The sequence below is a fragment of the Leopardus geoffroyi genome, chromosome B1, assembly GCF_018350155.1.
Source record: "Leopardus geoffroyi isolate Oge1 chromosome B1, O.geoffroyi_Oge1_pat1.0, whole genome shotgun sequence".
In the NCBI taxonomy this organism is placed as follows: domain Eukaryota; kingdom Metazoa; phylum Chordata; class Mammalia; order Carnivora; family Felidae; genus Leopardus; species Leopardus geoffroyi.
Window position 1 is genome coordinate 118,681,363 of NC_059327.1, and position 21,218 is coordinate 118,702,580.

Here is a 21,218-nt window from a genome sequence, read left to right on the forward strand (position 1 = left end):
TCCTGCTTTGGTCTTCTTCTTCAAAATTCCTTTGGCTATTCGGGGCCTTTTGTGGTTCCATATGAATTTTAGGATTGCTTGTTCTAGTTTCGAGAAGAATGCTGGTGCAATTTTGATTGGGATTGCATTGAATGTATAGATAGCTTTGGGTAGTATTGACATTTTGACAATATTTATTCTTCCAATCCATGAGCAGGGAATGTCTTTCCATTTCTTTATATCTTCTTCAATTACCTTCATAAGCTTTCTATAGTTTTCAGCATACAATCTTTTACATCTTTGGTTAGATTTATTCCTAGGTATTTTATGCTTCTTGGTGCAATTATGAAAGGGATCAGTTTCTTTATTTGTCTTTCTGTTGCTTCATTGTTAGTGTAGAAGAATGCAACTGATTTCTGTACATTGATTTTGTATCCTGCAACTTTGCTGAATTCATGTATCAGTTCTAGCACACTGCAGGTGGAGTCTATCGGATTTTCCATGTATAAGATCATGTCATCTGCAAAAAGCGAAAGCTTGACTTCATCTTTGCCAATTTTGATGCCTTTGATTTCCTTTTGTTGTCTGATTGCTGATGCTAGAACTTCCAGCACTATGTTAAACAACAGCAGTGAGAGTGGGCATCCCTGTCGTGTTCCTGATCTCAGGGAAAAAGCTCTCAGTTTTTCCCCGTTGAGGATGATGTTAGCTGTGGGCTTTTAATAAATGGCTTTTATGATGTTTAAGTATGTTCCTTCTATCCCGACTTTCTTGAGGGTTTTTATTAAGAAAGGGTGCTGAATTTTGTCAAAGGCATTTTCTGCATTGATTGACAGGATCATACGGTTCTTTTGTTGTTGTTGTTGTTAATGTGATGTATCACGTTGATTCATTTGCGAATGTTGAACCAGCCCTGCATCCCAGGAATGAATCCCACTTGATCATGGTGAATAATTCTTTTTATATGCTGTTGAATTCGATTTGCTAGTATCTTATTGAGAATTTTTGCATCCATAGTCATCAGGGATATTGGCCTGTAGTTCTCTTTTTTTACTGGGTCTCTGTCTGGTTTAGGAATCAAAGTAATACTGGTTTCATAGAATGAGTCTGGAAGTTTTCCTTCCCTTTCTATTTCTTGGAATAGCTTGAGAAGGATAGGTATTATCTCTGCTTTAAATGTCTGGTAGAACTCCCCTGGGAAGCCATCTGGTCCTGGACTCTTATTTGTTGGGAGATTTTTGATAACCGATTCAATTTCTTCGCTGGTTATGGGTCTGTTCAAGCTTTCTATTTCCTCCTGATTGAGTTTTGGAAGAGTGTGGGTGTTCAGGAATTTGTCCATTTCTTCCAGGTTGTCCAATTTGTTGGCATATAATTTTTCATAGTATTCCCTGATAATTGTTTGTATCTCTGAGGGATTGGTTGTAATAATTCCATTTTCATTCATGATTTTATCTATTTGGGTCATCTCCCTTTTCTTTTTGAGAAGCCTGGCTAGAGGTTTGTCAATTTTGTTTATTTTTTCAAAAAACCAACTCTTGGTTTCGTTGATCTGCTCTACAGTTTTTTTAGATTCTATATTGTTTATTTCTGCTCTGATCTTTATTATTTTTCTTCTTCTGCTGGGTTTAGGCTGCCTTTGCTGTTCTGCTTCCATTTCCTTTAGGTGTGCTGTTAGATATTGTAGTTGGGATTTTTCTTGTTTCTTGAGATAGGCCTGGATTGCAATGTAGTTTCCTCTCAGGACTGCCTTCGCTGCATCCCAAAGCGTTTGGATTGTTGTATTTTCATTTTCATTTGTTTCCATATATTTTTTAATTTATTCTCTAATTGCCTCGTTGACCCACTCATTCGTTAGTAGGGTGTTCTTTAACCTCCATGCTTTTGGAGGTTTTCCAGACTTTTTCCTGTGGTTGATTTCAAGCTTCATAGCATTGTGATCTGAAAGTATGCATGGTATAATTTCAATTCTTGTAAACTTATGAAGGGCTGTTTTGTGACCCAGTATGTGATCTATCTTGGAGAATGTTCCATGTGCACTCGAGAAGAAAGTATATTCTGTTGCTTTGGGATGCAGAGTTCTAAATATATCTGTCAAGTCCATCTCATCCAATGTCTCATTCAGGGCCCTTTTTTCTTTATTGACCGTGTGTCTAGATGATCTATCCATTTCTGTAAGTGGGGTGTTAAAGTCCCCTGCAGTTACCACATTCTTATCAATAAGGTTGCTTATGTTTATGAGTAATTGTTTTATATATTTGGGGGCTCTGGTATTCGGCGCATAGACATTTATAATTGTTAGCTCTCCTGATGGATAGACCCTGTAATTATTATATAATGCCCTTCTTCATCTCTTGTTACAGCCTTTAATTTAAAGTCTAGTTTGTCTGATATAAGTATGGCTACTCCAGCTTTTTTTTGGCTTCCAGTAGCATGATAAATAGTTCTCCATCCCCTCACTCTCAATCTAAAGGTGTCCTCAGGTCTAAAATGAGTCTCTTGTAGACAGCAAATAGATGGGTCTCGTTTTTTTATCCATTCTGATACCCTATGTCTTTTGGTTGGCGCATTTAATCCATTTACATTCAGTGTTATTATAGAAAGATATGGGTTTGGAGTCATTGTGATGTCTGTATGTTTTATGCTTGTAGTGATGTCTCTGGTACTTTGTCTCACAGGGTCCCCCTTAGGATCTCTTGAAGGGCTGGTTTAGTGGTGACAAATTCCTTCAGTTTTTGTTTGTTTGGGAAGACCTTTATCTCTCCTTCTATTCTAAATGACAGACTTGCTGGATAAAGGATTCTCGGCTGCATATTTTTCCTGTTTAGCACACTGAAAATATCGTGCCAATTCTTTCTGGCCTGCCAAGTTTCAAAAGAGAGATCAGTCACGAGTCTTACAGGTCTCCCTTTATATGTGAGGGCACGTTTACCCCTTGCTGCTTTCAGAATTTTCTCTTTATCCTTGTATTTTGCCAGTTTCACTATGATATGTCGTGCAGAAGATCGATTCAAGTTATGTCTGAAGGGAGTTCTCTGTGCCTCTTGGATTTCAATGGCTTTTTCCTTCCCCAGTTCAGGGAAGTTCTCAGCTATTATTTCTTCAAGTACCCCTTCAGCACCTTTCCCTCTCTCTCCTCCTCTGGGATACCAATTATGCGTATATTATTTCTTTTTAGTGTATCACTTAGTTCCCTAATTTTCCCCTCATACTCCTGGATTTTTTAATCTCTCTTTCTCTGAGCTTCCTCTTTTTCCATAACTTTATCTTCTAGTTCACCTATTCTCTCCTCTGCCTCTTCAAGCCGAGCTGTCGTCATTTCCATTTTGTTTTGCATTTCGTTTAAAGCGCTTTTCATCTCCTCGTGACTGTTCCTTAGTCCCTTGATCTCTGTAGCAAAAGATTCTCTGCTGTCCTCTATACTGTTTTCAAGCCCAGTGAATAATTTTATGACTATTATTCTAAATTCACTTTCTGTTATATTATTTAAATCCTTTTTGATCAGTTCATTAGCTGTTGTTATTTCCTGGAGATTCTTCTGAGGGGAGTTCTTCCGTTTGGTCATTTTGGATAGTCCCTGGAGTGGTGAGGACCTGCAGGGCACTTCCCCTGTATATATGTATACATATATACATCCCCTGTGTATAACTGGAGTTGGTGGGCGGGGCCGCAGTCAGTCCTGATGTCTGCCCCCAGCCCACTGCTGGGGCCACAGTCAGACTGGTGTGCGCCTTCTCTTCCCCTCTCCTAGGGGCGGGATTCACTGTGGGGTGGCGTGGCCCGTGTGGGCTACTTGCACACTGCCAGGCTTGTGGTGCTGGGGATCTGGCGTATTAGCTGGGGTGGGTAGGCAAGGTGCACAGTGGCAGGAGGGGCAGGCTTAGCTCGCTTCTCCTTAGGTGATCCACTTCAGGAGGGGCCCTGTGGCAGCGGGAGGGAGTCAGATCCGCTGCGGGAGGTTTTGCTCTGCGGAAGCACAGAGTTGGGTGTTTGCGCAGAGTGAGCCAAGTTCCCTGGCAGGAACTGGTTCCCTTTGGGATTTTGGCTGGGGGATGGGCGGGGGAGATGGCGCTGGCGAGCGCCTTTGTTCCCCACCAAACTGAGCTCTGTCGTCCGGGGGCTCAGCAGCTCTCCCTGCCTTTGTCCTCCAGCCTTCCCGCTTTCCGAGCAGAGCTGTTAACTTATGACCTCCCAGACGCTAAGTCGCGCTTGCTGTCGGAACACACTCCGTCCCTCCGGCCCCTCCGCTTTTGCAAGCCAGACCCGGGGGCTCTGCTTGGCCAGCGAGCCGCCCCTCCGCCCCGGCTCCCTCCCGCCAGTCCATGGAGCGCGCACCGCCTCTCCGCCCTTCCTACCCTCTTCCGTGGGCCTCTCTTCAGCGCTTGGCTCCGGAGACTCCGTTCTGCTAATCCTCTCCAGAAGACATTTTTAAATTGCTCTCCTATCACTTCCTACCATTGAATAATGTGGGCACAATTTATCTTAATGAGATATAATGAAAATATAATTAAAAAGAAAAATAAGATATGAAAAAGCCTTCATTTTCCATCTTTATTATCCAAGTTTAAAGGTTATCCATTGCCTGTGTTTCTTCCATTTGCACAGTTAAATAAGCCTTTACATCATCGCAATGTAAATACTCACAGATTTGGAAATCCTCCTGCTTGATGAGTGTCATCATCCCTATGATTTTAAGGATAATCTAGTGGAGCTGCTACATGCCAGTATTTACTTCAGAAAGCAGTCTGATGTGTAGATCCACATTAGACAAAACTGGTGGGAATTAATTCCTAGTACACGCAAAGAAATTTAACAATCTCCAAGTGTAACAATGAATGTTTCCATTTAATCATTGAATCATTGAGCAGGAGTTGTTCTTATTGAAGCTGCATAGAAAATTGCATTACTCTCTGTATAGAAATTTGTTTCAGATGGAGATTTAGAAAAGAAATAACTGATATACTGTGCCACCCTGATGGGATAGGTTTGTATTAGAGAGCTAGGGACAATATCAAAAGATTTTCCAATCTTTAGATTAGAATTTTGGCGTAAACTTATTTTTGTTTCCATGCCAATCACAAGTTTTAAGAACCACGTTAATTTTTTTGTTTGTTTTTATCTCAAACTTACCTCTTTAGCTGGTTTTTTATTTTTGTTTTTGTCCTAAGTGTTAATTTCATTTTATTCAACATAGTTTGGGATGATTTAGATTGAGTGTCTACTGCGCCTGACATTATCTACATCTCTTTGTATATACTGTGTTATTTAATGACATTTTAACCTCATGATCATACTCTATTGTTCCCATTTAGTAAAGTTAAGGAAACTATTCCTTTAAAAAAAAATGCACACATGCTGAAGTCTCCTTTTGTAAACAGTTATTCACTCTATCCAAATATTCAACAGCCTTAGCAGTAGTCAAATATTCAACTGTCCAAATATGCAATAGCCATTTGCAGTCAGTATTCAGTTCTCATTTGACTCCTATAGATACTTTGTTAGGTGTTACAGAACACAGAGATGAATAAATCAGAATCTCCAATGAGTTCAAATCAAAGTATGAGCATAATACTGTTGGAGCACTGAGAAGGTTAAAAACTAACTCTGGACAGAGGGAAGGGAAGAAATCCACGGTGATCATTCTGTAATCTGAGTGGAAACTGAAGAATGCCTAGAAGTTTAGCAGTCGTAGAACTTTACAATAATGTATGTATGAGCGAGAGGGAAATCATTCCAGCAAAGAAACTACCATGTGAGAAACATGAAATTGTCAAAGGATATGTGAGCTGGACAATTTCTATTTTTCAAGTCAGATCTTCTCTGTACTTATTCTATTCTTTTTTCTGTCCCCTCCTCCCAGGCTGAATATTTCTGTGGACTATATGCATCGAAAGGGTCCCTTGCTCTCTGGCCTCTTCTATGGCTTTGCCTAGTGGGAGACACTTGAAGGAGATGGGAGGAAGAGAGGAGAGCGACTTTGGAATGTATCCACTCTCCTTCCATTCAGGATTGCTGCAAATTGGCTAAGCCCAAAACAGTATCCATATCTCTTGTCAAGTGCTACTCCCCGAAGTGTTCATCTCCTCAGTTCAGATTATAGCATCCTTTCATCCTTGAGACCTGGGCAGGAGGACACCCATGCCTCCCAACTCCTTGCTGTTGGTAGTCCCAGGAATATTCATTTCAAGTTGATTTCCTTTAACAACTTTGTAAAATGGGGTTTGTAAATGGCTTATTTATTTAATTTTGTAAATGACCTCTTTATTAAACTCTCTTGAGTTTTCCCACTTGAGTGTGCCACTGCTTTTCCTGGAGCTCTGACTTATACAACATAGCAAGTTTGAGCAAAAGTTAAGATATTTAGTGCCAGTTAAGATATTTAGTGCCACTGTAGTAAAATGTGTGCAGAATTGTGGCTAATCTTGTCAAAAGTGAAGAAACAGTGAAATTATTTAGAAAGATAACTTGAAAGACATTGTGAAGAAAGCTAAGAAAGAGTAGCATCCAGGAAACCCATTATGGTGATGTTGCAATAATCCAGGCATTGAGAGTTGGAGGAGAGGAAAAGAACAGATTTGGTGATGTCAGAAGGTGGACTGATAAGATTTATGATTGTGCAAAGGAAATGAGAAAAAGAAGATGTTCAGAGTAACTCATACATATATACAAATAATATTTATAATGAGTATACTCAAAAAAGTATTCATTTTCCAAAAATGAAAAACCTATTATTGAAACATAAGCTTTTTTTTCATATATGCATAGTAATATTCATGTTTTTTTCTGAAGATATTCACACTGTAAAAGGGTGTATATAAAATAATTTCCATCCATTCTCATAAAGCTCTTAATTTCACTGTTGGTTAAAAAAAAAAATGTCTGTCAGGGGGGCCTGGGTGGCTCAGTTGGTTAAGCATTAGACTTCGGCTCAGGTCATGATCTCGCAGTCTGTGAGTTTGAGCCTCATGTTGGGCTCTGTGCTGACAGCTCAGATTCTGGAGCCTGCTTCAGATCTGTGTCTCCCTCTCTTTCTGTCCCTCCCCTGCTCATGCTCTGTCTCTGTCTGTCTCTCAAAAATAAATAAATGTTAAAAATTAAAAAAAAAATAAAATAAAACTGTCTGCCAGAACTATGGACTTGCAGTACCAGTTATAATATGTGGCTTTACTTAATCACATGTATATAAAAGACATATAAAAGGAAAGCCAAGTAATTATAAGGGGAAGCTAATAGATGGAAGGAAATTTTGGCTCAATACTATTTGATATATGTCACACTGTAGTACTCTGCAAATTACACAAACTAAGTTACTTCACTCGGTTGTCCCAACAATCTGCTTCCTGTCATAATTCCGATTATAAGGGCCTGGGACCATAATTAGTTTTCAGACAACCTCCCTCTGATTAAAATTATAATCTCAAAGTTATGCGGGAGACTACTTTCATCTATTTCAACAATTCACCTGAAGTTTATAATCCCTTAACTCACTCAGTAAGTGGTGATTCATTCTATTCCTGATTCTTCAGTGCCTTCAACAACAGAGGAAAAAAAAAAAAGTATTACCACTGGAGACAGTCCATTGTGCCCTACAGAGTTGTGATTCATCTTTCTCCAGAAAATGTGGTCTGAGCTCTACCTCCTGTAGCAGTCTAAAACTGCCCTACTGTCTACACTATAGCTCTTCATTTATGTGTATTAATACTTATTTTATATTTATATTAATATAAATTAATATAAATATATAAACACATATATATTAATATGTGTATTAATATCTATTTTATATTTATATATTTTAATAATTATATACTTATATAATATATAACATATTTTATGTATTATATATTGTATATATTCTTTTTGAGAGAGAGAAAGAGAGAGGTAGAGGGAAAGGGAGGGAGACTCTTAAGCAGGCTCCATGCCCAACGTGGAGCCCAACTTGGGGCTCAATATCACAACGAGATCATGACCTAAGCTGAAATCAGGAGTCACATGTTTAACCGACTGAGCCACCCAGGTGCCCCGACATTTGACTAAAGCTTGCAAGTGTCTCAAGTCTTTTCTGGTTAAGAAATTTCATTTCCTTCACCCATTGACTATAATATGACCTGTCTATTGCCCTTACCTAGGAGTTTCTTTAGCTCTTATTCTAACTCCTCCATTTTGGGGCAAACTTTTGAATTCTCTCTTCATCTAAAAACTCTTTTCCTTATAGAATGAAATAAAATTGGATTGAATTTTTTTTTTCTTATTGACCTGAAAAAGGGCTTTGGATGCATTTTAGGAAGCATATTACCTTATAGTATAAATAGAATATCATGTATAATTACACTATACACAATTACATCTAGTGTTTTGTGTTATCTGTATAAAATATTGAATACTAAAAATATAAGTCCTTTTCAGCTTCAAATATATTTTAATGAAAGCATTGTTTTCAAGAAAATAATCTGCCAAGAGTTCAAAACTATTCTCATGGGGAATTAGTTTCTATATATATTATATATATAATTTATTTAATGTTTATTTTTTAAGAGACAGAAAGAAAGAGAGAGAATTAGCAGGGGAGGGGCAGAGAGAGAGAAGGAGGCACAGGATCCGAAGCGGGCTCCACACTGTCAGCAGAGAGCGTGATGTAGGGCTGGAACTCATAAACTGTGAAGTTATGACCTAGCTGAAGTCAGATGCTTAACCAACTGAGCCACCCAGGCACCCCAGGAACTAGTTTCTTAACAAAGTTAACTTTTCAATATATGATTGATAACATAAAGATGACTTTGTGAAAGCAGCACTTTCAAAGTGATATATAGAAGTGGTTATATATGTTCCCATTAATTTTCTGAGACAATATAGAGATGACACAAAATATTAGTAAATTGGACTTTAAAAAAAGGGTTTATAGTTTTACAGTATTTATGGTATTTCATAGATGAAATAACCTATTATTTTCTGATTTTTAAATTATTTATCATCAGAGATAATATAAATATCATAAAATAATTTTTAACAGTAAATTTTATATTGTTAATATAGAAAACTACTTCCAAATTGAGGTCTGAAATGTTGAGGAGAAATTGTTTTATGTGGTACTCACTAATGAGGTAACATTTTATTATAAATCATTTTGTAATTATTATAAATAATCAGAATTTAAAGATTACCTGATTTATACACAAAGCTCTTAGAATAGAGTCTGGTACAGGTGTTAGCAATTATTGCTTTTATTGTTAAAAAAGAAAACCTAAATATATATTGGATATATATCAGTGAAGTCATGATTAATACCTCTCCAGCTGTATTTGACATCTTTGCTTTTCCCTCCTCTGTGCTGTAGAGAATCTGGCCTTTCTAGTTTCTCAAATACCTCTTGCTTCCTCCAACCTCAGTACTTGCTGTTCCACTTTTTCTTCAAATCCCAATTCTAATTAACTCCTATTTATTGTTCTAAACCAATGTTGCTTCCTCGGAGAAGCCTACTAATATCTCTACCATCATTTCAACCCACACCCCAGCCTAGGTCAAATTGCCTATTTTATGCTTTATGATTACTAGTACATGTCTTCTTAACACTGTGTACACAGTGGAGATAATTTTGCAGACTTCCTAAAGGATTGGGCTAGATAAACTAGCCTACTGACAGAAATGCAAAACTGGGCTAAACTTGTCAAGGGGTTGTAAATGACAGGGTCACCCATGGTACATGCAGAGTTCTTTAAAAATTGCAGAATATAAAATGAGTATAACAAAGAGAAGAAAAGTCAAGTTTAGAATCATAGGATAAAAAGTGGTGGTGTATTCTCCCCTCCCCTAAATTCCTAAATCCAATAAAATTTTGAAATCTGAAATGCTTTATATAATTGGATTTGTTGTGGAAATCATATGACAGTACAAGTTTGCATTCAGGTTCATAATGGGTGACATGAAAGTATTTTATACAGATTCAAGAATGGAAACAGAGGGTACCAAATAGGTTAGATTGTATTTCACTTAGAAATCATGGGGGAAAGTGCTGAACTCACACAGGCCATTACAGTAAAGCTCCATGGAAAGTTTAACCAAATATCCAAGAGGCGATGTTTCCCATAGAACATTTAGGTAGTAATTTCTTACATATTTTGTGATTATTTGAATAATGTCTTTCTTCTGTGTTAGATTCTGAATTCTACAAGAGTAGGAACCATATCTATCTTATTTATCAATATGGTCAAAGAATGTAATAAAATCTTGGGAAAAAAGCATTCAAGAAATAATTGAAAACAAATAGCTGATAGTCAATTAATAAATGAATAGGTAAATCTAATTGCTGAATTTATTTTTTTTTTTAATTTTTTTTTCAACGTTTATTTATTTTTGGGACAGAGAGAGACAGAGTATGAACGGGGGAGGGGCAGAGAGAGAGGGAGACACAGAATCGGAAACAGGCTCCAGGCTCTGAGCCATCAGCCCAGAGCCTGACGCGGGGCTCGAACTCACGGACCGCAAGATCGTGACCTGGCTGAAGTCAGACGCTTAACCGACTGCGCCACCCAGGCGCCCCTCTAATTGCTGAATTTAAACCAAAAGTATATAAAATGAAAGTCAAGTACTTTCACTATTATGAAACTTTATTTTTATTTTTTAAATTTTTTTAAGTTTTATTTATTTATTTTGAGAGAGAGGGAGTGAATGAGCACACATGCATGCATTCAAGCGGGGGAGGAGCAGAGAGAGAGGGAGAGAGAGAATCCCAAGTAGGCTCTGCACTGTCAGCATGGAGCCCAAGGCAGGGCTTAATCTCAGGAAACCTGAAATCATGACCTGAGCCAAAATCAGGCATTCGACACTTAACCAACTGACCCAGGCACCCCTGAAACTTTATTTTTTAAATCTAATTTTCCTCAAGTGCTAGTCTATAAATTTTACTTATAAAAATCAAAAAATCTGGGTAAATAAGCAAGTTATTTGTTTCTTGCTTGATAGTATTTTGAAGTTCCTATTATATGTGTACATATATTTGAATGTATGTATATACAAGCTTATTTTAATAAATACTTGTTCCGTTCAAAATTCACTAAGACAATAGTTATGACAAAATAATTAACTGGCTCACTCATTTAAAATACTTATGAAAAAGCATAAATAAAATTTGTCTGCAAAATGCCATTTCAAAAAAGATTATATTTCTCTCTAGTGATTTTTCAAAGCAGAAAATGCCTTAGCACCAAAGGCCAGAAGTTGAAACAGTATGGGTCATGAACAGCTGTTACAACGAACCCTTATTTTGTACAGACAATAGGCAGACAACATTATATATATGGGCTTTACAGCCTAAAACATTGTCTACCGTGACCAGAAGCAAATTGGAAAACAGCAAAATCCACATCATTTGAGGCAAATATTCTTTGCATTGTTAATCAAGTGCATATCTGAAGGCTGTACACTGTCTTTCATACCAAAATTTTAAAATGTGTAGAGGCATATAAAAATCCAGAAACAGAGCTTACTAAAAATGCTAACAAAAGGAAGAATCATACCAGATATCAAGAACAATCGCACATGGAAAAGGCTTGCTTATTGAAAGTAAGTAACAGTATGTCGAAATATTCTGTTTAGACATCAAAGAACCAGAAAAGACCCTTCAATTATATCAGAAAAGTAAGTGGTAAAAGAATGTGGTCTTGTCTTAGAATGGAAAGGAAAATTGATAAAAGATGGCATTTAAAATAGGAGCTTTCAGTGGATGATTCTGAGAATTACAGACTCTATAAAACATAATTTTAAACTTGTTTGAGTGATATGCTAATTGAAAGAGTGAAGAATCCAATCTTAGCTATTACATATCAAATGATCATACTAAGGGCACTAATGTACTTGAGAATCTGTTTAGTAAAGGTAAGAATGGTAGTGAGAAGCTCAGACAAAAACCTAGGAAAAGCTAATGTGATCATATCAAAGATACATATTTCTTTAAAGGAGAAATAAAGTACTAACAATCATTTGAGTGATATTATATCGCAGATTGGATTATTTCTTCTCAAGGTCCAGAGCATATTTATTTGGATGAGCCTAAGGATCCATTTTTTTCACACCTACTTTTGAGCAAATTGTTTGTTATTGCTGGAGAGAGCCACAGAACAGGAAATATTGATGCCCCAATGAATTCCTAATTACCAGTTTCAAATTAATCTTGTCAGCAGTGCCTGGCAACTGTACCTACTTCTATGGCCAACTGGCTCTCCCTTTCTACAATGTTTTAACATTCCTTTATTTTCCTCAAACCATTACCATAATTCAATCTCCCTGGTAACACCTTATTTCAAGCAGCAATCATCTCTCACCCAAAACAATAGCCAGTTTACTTATTCCCACGGCTTGCATTATTTTCCTTCCTTCAATTAATACTACAATCTCCTCACTAAAGTCTGATTATTCTCTTCCTTTGACTGATCACCTTGATTTTTCTCCATAGGACAAAAAATCTACGACCTGCTCTACAATTCTATCTCAGACCGCTTCCTCCTTCACACTGTTTCCATTACAGTAGTCTTTATTCAAGTGCGCAATGCTTTCCCCATCCTTACCCTTCACTTTGGTTTCCTGGGCCTCTTGTACCAAAGTGCCACAGAGTGACTTGAAACAAGAGGATTTTACTGTCTTAACAGCTCTGGAAGCTGGAAGTCTGAAATCAAGGGATTGGCAAGGGCCACGCTCCCTCAGAAAACTGTAAGAAAATCTTCCTTGCCTCCTCGTAGCTTTCTGTGGTTTGCTGGAAGTCTTTGGCATTCCTTGGCTTTTAGATGCATCAGTGAAACCTCCATCTTCCTGTGGCATTCTCCATATGTTTCTCTCTATTCCCAAATTTCTTTTAAATCAGTCATATTGGGTTAGGGCCCACCCTAATGACCTCATTTTAACTCACTTGCCTATATAAAAACCCCATTTACAACTAAAGTCACATTCTGTGGTATTGGGGTTTAGGACTTAAACATACCTTTTTTAGAGGGACACAATTCAACCAATAAAAACTCACCATTTATGCAGGAGTTTTTCACATGTCATTTGTTCTTCCAGAAATCTTCCTGGCAACCCTTACTCTTCTGCCACCTTGCCTAGTTACCTTTCCAAATTTCAACCCAGAATGACTTGTCTTAGGAAAGACTGAGTCACAACCTAAATATGTTTTTCCCAGTAAATGCATTCACATGGCTATATATTCCTTGCCTTTTAACACTTATCATATTTGTAATTTTGTTTATTTTACATTCCTTGGTTATTATCTGTCTACTTCACTAGACTGTGAGCTCTGTGAAGGTCATTTCTCCTTACTATTGTTTCACATACCACAGTAGGCATTCAATAAATGTTTGGTTGAATGAATAACAGATCACACCAGAAATGACAAAAATGTCAGCTTGAAGTTCCTAAATTTCTGCCTTCACTGAAGTGTTAGTTAATGAGAACATAAATTGACTGTCTTCATATAATCCCAACAAAACAATATTCTATCTGTTTGGAAATAATTTCTGTAATATAGAGTAACTTAACATCAAAATCAAGAAGCAACTTGTGCTATTTTGAATGATCTGTGCTGTAATAGTAATACAGGACTTTAACACTGCACATGCCAGTCAAATTCTCTTTTCAGTCTCAAAAAAATCAACTCTCTAAACATCCAAATTGCATTCATAAACTTCCAGGCAAGCAAAAAAGCAAAATATCATGATAGAGTTGAAGAATATTCAGTTCAGTACAACAAAATTTATTGATAAGTGCTGTGCTTGACTCTAGAAACTCCTTAAGCAACCAGCTAATATAATGAGAGAAATGCTGTGGTGAATCATAACCAACAGCAGTGGAAACAGAAATACCCAGCTATAATTATTCCCTTTCTATGCTTGACTCTTGTCTTTAATATTGCACATAAACGCTTTCAGATTCAGAGGCAAAATAGGATTCTTTGGACGGTATCTACCTTGAATATTTTTCCTCTCTTCCACAATTCCTTATATGAACTGCCATATTCAAAGTCTTCATCTGTATCCATATGAACTTTGGAGACTGGCAGAACTGTTTTAGAATTCCAGCTCTTACCATCTGGGTCATTTTGACCAATCTACTTAATGTATTTAAGCTTCAGTTTCTTTTTCTGTAAAATAGAAATAATAATATTATCTGGTTGATTAGGCTGTTTTGGATGTTAAATATATATAATGTGTATAATAAATTGCCTGCTTATGGTTGGCAGTCAGGAAATGTTGCTATTATTCACCAACATAAGCATAAGAGATAAATTATAAAACAATTTTCAATTTCAAACATAGGCATTTTCAAAGCATAAGAGACTCTTAAAAACTGAGAACAAACTGAGGGTTGATGGGGGGTGGGAGGGAGGGGAGGGTGGGTGATGGGTATTGAGGAGGGCACCTTTTGGGATGAGCACTGGGTGTTGTATGGAAACCAATTTGACAATAAATTTCATATATTGGAAAACAAACAACAAACATAGGCATTTTATTTTCATTGTGTGGTTCACTTTATTTCCAAAACTATGGTACTGTTTTTATGATTTTTTACCTAACATTCATTTTTACCTATTAGCTGTCATACATAATAAATTAAGGATATTTCCTTTAAGTAAATTTCAACTAAAGTTAATATGATGAGCAGTACATAGGTAAGTTCCAATATATCTATTAAAGGTCCAATTCTGCCTAATAGTCATAAAACAAAGGGCAATAAGCAAATTAAAAAAAAAAAACATTATTCTTATCTTGAAATATTTATTCTTGAAATTAAAATGTTTTGGACTTAAGTAATAGTCATTCTTTGATTATATTGTTGCCTTTGAAAATTTTACATAAATCAAAATATATTTGAGAAACACATAATGGTCAATAGCAAAAACTATGTCAACAATGTTTTGTTGATAGAAATGTAAAAATATAATTAGTTTTGTGTATAATTTCAAATTAATTTTCTACTCTATTAGCCAGAATTTGGCAATTAGGCACATTATCCAATTTGAAACTGTCAATTGTTTCTCCCAGATATATTATTAATATTTTAACAAGTGAATAAAACTTGATTTTTGTTACCATATTCAAAGTTTCCAATTTCCCAAAACTTGGCTCTCTAAAAATCATATGTGTGTTTTTGAGAGTCTCAAGTAAATTTTTCTATAACTATTATGTTATACATAGTTACACAGGCACTGTGAAGATTTTCATGGTAAACCATGAATTCAATTTTAGAGGTAACAGCAAGGCATGGCCTCAGTCAAACTTGACTTATTTATTATTATCTGAATCCTGATCTTGTCTCGATATTTTTAGATGGAGTTGTTGATGATATCCTTTATAAGGGATTCCTCATTTTTGTCAGATAGGTTTATCCATATTAGTTCTCCAGAATTTTCTTCTAAAAAGTTAAACATACAGAAGAAAAATGGAGGTCTTGAGGTACAGAACTCATATTTTTAAGCACTTACTATGCACTTTTCCAGTTCCATTCAACAGACATTTATGAATTCTGATAACGTGCAAGGCACAGCGCAAATAATCAATACCTTTCACTTACCTTATTTCTATTGATCTTGACTTCACCCCTATGAGGTGAATGTTCTTGTTTCTATTTTTGAAATAATAAAGCTGAGGTTCAAAAAGTTTGAATAAGTGACAGAATAAGATTTGAACCTCAGTATGCCTGATTCCTAAGACTGTGCCACGATTATCATTCCATGCTGCCTCTACAAAGCAAAATCCTTATCAACTTGCTTACCAGAGACAGATAACTCCTTTGAAACTCCATTTTTAACTCTGCTAGCAAGAGAACCAACAAAATGGTTTTGTTTGTTTTTGTATAGGTATATGGCCATTATTGATCCCTTGAAACCCAGACTATCTGCCACAGCAACCAAGATCGTCATTGGAAGTATTTGGATTCTAGCATTTCTACTTGCCTTCCCTCAGTGTCTTTACTCCAAAATTAAAGTCATGCCAGGCCGTACTCTTTGCTACGTGCAATGGCCAGAGGGTCCTAAACAACATTTCACGTAAGTTAATTCTCTATTGTGGTTTTCAATTCAATTTATTGAACACTTAAAGAACTATAGGTTGGGAGCAACAATTAAGCAAATAAAACATAAACATTTCCCTCAAGGGTCCATATGTTATTTGGGAAAAGAGACACATTGAAGTACTAGAATACGTGGGTGCGTGGTTGGCTTAGTTGGTAGAGTAACTCTTGACCTCGGAGTTGTGAGTTTGAGCCCCACAGTGGGTATAGAGATCACTTAAAATCTTTAAAAAAAAAAAAAGTTTAAAATACTACAATATGATATGGTCAATAAGTTTTATAAATTACAAAGGTTATAACATGAAAAATGAGATGAATTTTATATGGGGTAACTCTAGAGAGTTTCCTGGAGGAAGTGATAAAATCCCTGGAGATGAAAGCAATGCACAAAGGAAAGCAGGGTTGTTATTAATTGAGAAAAGAATGGGAAAGGAAGAACTGAAGCCCAAAGGTGCTGATTGTCCTTTTAAAGTCCTGGTTAGGGAAAGGCAGTTCTGGTAGGTTCTTGGTTGTGCTCCTTTGTTTTAGCATTAAAGAAACATAAACACTAGGTTGGAAAATAATTATGAATGTTACACAATAGAATTTGGTACTTCATATTTTGGACACATCTTAAGAAAAGCAAAAGGAAAAAAAGTAATTGGGCAACTGTTTGCATTTTTTATTCCGATAATTTAAATTTTAATTCAATAAATTCTAATGCAGTGTCTTATTTTTTTCTTTAAAAAATAACCAATGATGCAAATACAATGGTAATCTTTTATAATTTTTTTAACGTTTATTTATTTTGAGAGAGAGACAGAGCACAGCAGGGGAGGGGCAGAGAGAGAGGGAGACAGAATCCAAAGCAAGCTCCAGGCTCTGAGTTGTCAGCACAAAGCTGGACATGGGGCTCGAACTCGCAAACCACAAGATCATGACCTGAGCTGAAATAGGACGTTTAATATAACGGCCATTTTTTAAAGCAGTCACTTTATCAAACTTCTCTACCCAAAGTCCAGATTTGTTTTTAAGTCTTTATTATAATTCCAGTTAGTTAAGATACATTGTTATATTAGTTTCAGGTGTACAATATAATGATTCAACAATTCCATACATCATCTGGTGCTCACCATGAGAAGTGCACTCCTTAACCCCATCACCTTTTTAACCCACCCCTTCTCACCCACCTCCCTTCCAATAGCCATCAGTTTGGGTTTTTTTAATTAAGAGTCTGTTTTTTAATTTCTCTCTCTCTCTTTTCCCCTTTGCTCATTTGTTTTTTTCTTAAATTCTACATATGAGTAAAATCATATGGTATTTGTTTTTCTCTGACTTCCCAGAGTCCAGATTTTTAAAGAAAAATATTAGGAAGTATTTAATTGAAGGAAAAGCAGGAAATAGTTATTAAACTGAATACTGTTATTCTATCTGATATTAATAAATCTTAGCTGTATAACAAAATAAAAGTAATCATAATAATAAAATTAAGTTATTTATTGACTGAATCGCTTCCCACTGACTGTAACTCAATACTTAAAAAGCTATCAGGAAACTGGAAGGCAAGGAAGTTTAAGATTCCCTTTACAAAGAAACAGGTATTGAGAAGATTAGTATACCGAATTCTTTAATTTCCTTAAAGCCTTCCTAAGACAGTGGAAACTATACAAAACTTCATACAAATTTTAATTGTGTGGTTATATTATCAGTTGCCCTTCTATTCCTCCCCAATTGCATCCTTATCAATTTTTTAAATATTTATTTATTGCTTTTGAGAGACAGGGAGAGACGGGGGAGGGGCAGAGAGAGAGGGAGACAGAGGATCCGAAGTGGGCTCTGTGTTGACCATGAGATCGTGACCTGAGCAAAAGTCAGATGTTTGGCTGACTGAGCCAGCCAGGTGCCCCTACATCCTTATCATTTTGACTTAAATCTATAAAAACGTAGAATTTAGTTTGCTAATTTATAGTATCTTGACACTGATGTGACTAACACACCCGAATGTTATTTACCAAATTAATAATGCTATCAAATGTGTCATGACATTAGAAATGCATGTAAATGTCTTTACCTGGTTTTTTAAATAATAGTCATATATCTTGTGGATCCAGTGTGGTTTAGAATATCTAGTTACATTTTTTTTCTTTGGATAAAAACAATTTATTTCAAATATTACTGATGTTGCAAGGGTATATAGAATAATTTTGCATATCAGAAAATACCTGTCAGTTGATCTGTTTATTCTGTCTCATCTTTTTGTCTCTGATGATAAATTTAATTAGGTTAGCTCAACAATTACCAAGCAGAGAAATGGCATTCATCCAGAACCTCTAGGCAAGGAGAGCATGGGCAGTTTAAATTAGCACTGCAATGCAGCTATACTTTTTGTATATGAATCAAAGATTGGCAAGGGTCAGCTGGTAGCATTTGGACAAATATAGTAGACAAGAGCATGATATTTTGATAAATTTGTGAAATGAGGACTTGGAGAAAATGTGGAAATAATCTTTGGAATTTTCAATTATGATTTAAAAGAAAATGAATTCAAAGTTCCCCACATATTTCATCTCAATATGATCTTCAGCTTGCATTTGTTTGTTTTTATTTCTTGCAGCTACCATATTATTGTCATTGTACTGGTGTACTGTTTCCCATTGCTCGTCATGGGTGTCACATACACCATTGTTGGAATTACTCTTTGGGGAGGAGAGATCCCAGGAGACACCTGCGACAAGTACCATGAGCAGCTAAAGGCTAAAAGAAAGGTACTGTTCATATAATTTTACCCAGCATTTGTGTAAGCGGCTCATCAGAGTGGAAAAACCTAATTATGACATTTTAATATAATATGATTTAATGCTTTACTCCTATTTTTTTGTCTTGTTTTCTTTCTTTTTATCAACTCTTTCTTTTAATTTCTTTTTGTCTTCTATAAGCACTATCCATGTGCAGAATCGGTCTGGAATAGTCACTTTCTTACACGACTTTTATTTACCTTTTATAGAGTATTCTCAATTACTCCACCTGCAACTTATGAAATTTCACTTTAAGCCCAGTGATTATATTTCTGCAGCTGTAGCTATCTTTGTCCTTTATTGAACAGAATGCCTCGGATGCCCTCTAATCATCCAGCAGTTTCCTTTATCCCCAGGATCTCTCTTAGTATGTGCTATAGTTTCCTAATATCCATCTTCCTGTCCCTCTCCCATGCCTCCTGCCCCTCCCCTACCTCCAACCCGCCCCTCCCTTCCCTCATCCCCATCTGTACACAGCCATCATGTATGTCTGATTAAGAGATGAGAGCTGCATTAATATTCTTCTACAACTTATTGGGTGCATGAAAAAGCTTACTTTTGAACAATTCACATGAAACAAAAAGCTTCTAAAGATTATTATATTGACATTTTACTAGGATTATTTTTTTCATTAAGATGTTTTTACTATCATGTGACTCAATATGTGAAATTTTAAACAAATATGTGGAGTTAAAAAGAATCTTACAGTCATCTATTCCATCTTTCTCTCTTCAGTCGATGTATTCCTAATGAAATCAGAAATGCTTTCCCAAAGATAAGAGTCATACTGATTATGCCAATTATTATTTATTCCCTTTACGATTCACTTATTTATGTAGAACTACTACCTACCACATGGACACTTCCCTTAAAAAACACTCAACAATTTAAAAACCACTTACCTACAAACACTCACTTAACAAAGATCAATCAGGTTTTAAAATCTAATGTAGAAATTTGATTCTATTTTAGTACTGATATGTTTTTCCACTGTTATCGGTAAATAGTGGAACATAAGACTTATGTTCAGTTAACATTTCACCATGGTCTCTAGTATTGGAAACAAAAGAGTAAGAGTGAAGTTCACATTAATTTAGTCATTTCAGCCTATAATATTATGGATTTATTTCTCTTTCAAAAAATTACCTTAAAAATGAAGTACACAAACAACTAAATCATGCCTTTAGCATCTAAAAAAATTAAAATTTAAAATTAAAAAAAAGCCTCTAAAACTAGAAGAATTTCAACAACATGGTGACCTTAAATAGTTTCTCTTTCTACTTTGTAATTTCAACCCTTACTTGCTAACATCTTGCTCATATTGCAAGATACTCTTTGCAGGTACTATTTTCTTATAGCTATACTTTAGGTTCATCACATTAAATAACTGATACGGATTTCAGAATAATGTCTGTCTTTGTACTACTCACCTAGTTTCTCATCTTTCATTTCCTTCTTATGGCTTGGGCATCTTTTTTTTTCTTTTTTAACATTTTTTCCCTGTTTACTCCTAAACAAATTAAAATAAGCCCAGTATTTCTTGATTATAGTTCTCTTTTTCTCATATACATGTGATATCTTCTAGCAAGAAATGAAAAGTTAATCTAAGTGTTCCTCTTTATTTTTGATTTGAGTCCCAGGGACAGGAAAAGCAAGAAAGAATATTTTGTCTTTGGCCTTATATACCTGATGAAAGTAAGGCATAAATATTTAATTTTTATTTCATTACTCTTCAATTTCAAAGTATGAATATCAACTCAAACTGAGAGAGTGACCCTTCTAGAACATTTTAAGAAAGTCAGACATTTAAAAGCTCCAGTCCATATTTCTCTGAGATTGTGTTCTGGGCTAAAATAATACACAATGACATTCATGCCATGAACTTCTCATAATAAATCAACTTGTCCTTGGATTTCATTCACAGGCATTTATTAGTATGGTCATCAGTATCTCAGAAGTAATACTCATTTTATCTAAAAATTTAAAATTTCAAAATTGAGCTGGCTTTCCTCTTAATTTCTTTATTTGTATCCAAAGTTAAAATATTGTCTGATATGGCTTGGAATATAGTTTTTTATCTAGTAATCATATGTTTTGGGTTTTTTTTTTTATGTATGTTTATTTTTGAGAGAGAGAAAGACACAGCACGAGCAGGGGAGGAGCAGAGAGAGAGGGATACAGAATCCAAAGCAGGCTCCAGGCTCCGAGCTGTCAGCACAGAGCCTGATGTTGGGCTGAAACCCACAAACCATGATCATGACAGGAGCGAAAGTCAGATGCTCAATCGAATGAGCTACCCAGGTGCCCCATATGATTTTTTTTTAATTTTTTTTAACATTTATTTATTTTTGACAGAGAGAGACACACAGCATGAGTGGGGGAGGGGCAGAGAGAGGGAGACAAAATCTGAAG

General features: G+C 35.9%; 1 protein-coding gene across 1 annotated transcript in view; it reads left to right on the plus strand.

Annotated features, from left to right (window-relative positions):
- Positions 1-21,218, plus strand: part of TACR3 (tachykinin receptor 3) — a 94,938-nt gene that overhangs the window by 27,143 nt on the left and 46,577 nt on the right. The window contains exons 2-3 of the mRNA XM_045471411.1: positions 15,821-16,009; positions 18,626-18,776. Of these exons, the coding sequence (XP_045327367.1) occupies positions 15,821-16,009; positions 18,626-18,776 (340 nt within the window). The remainder of the gene's footprint in view (positions 1-15,820; positions 16,010-18,625; positions 18,777-21,218) is intronic.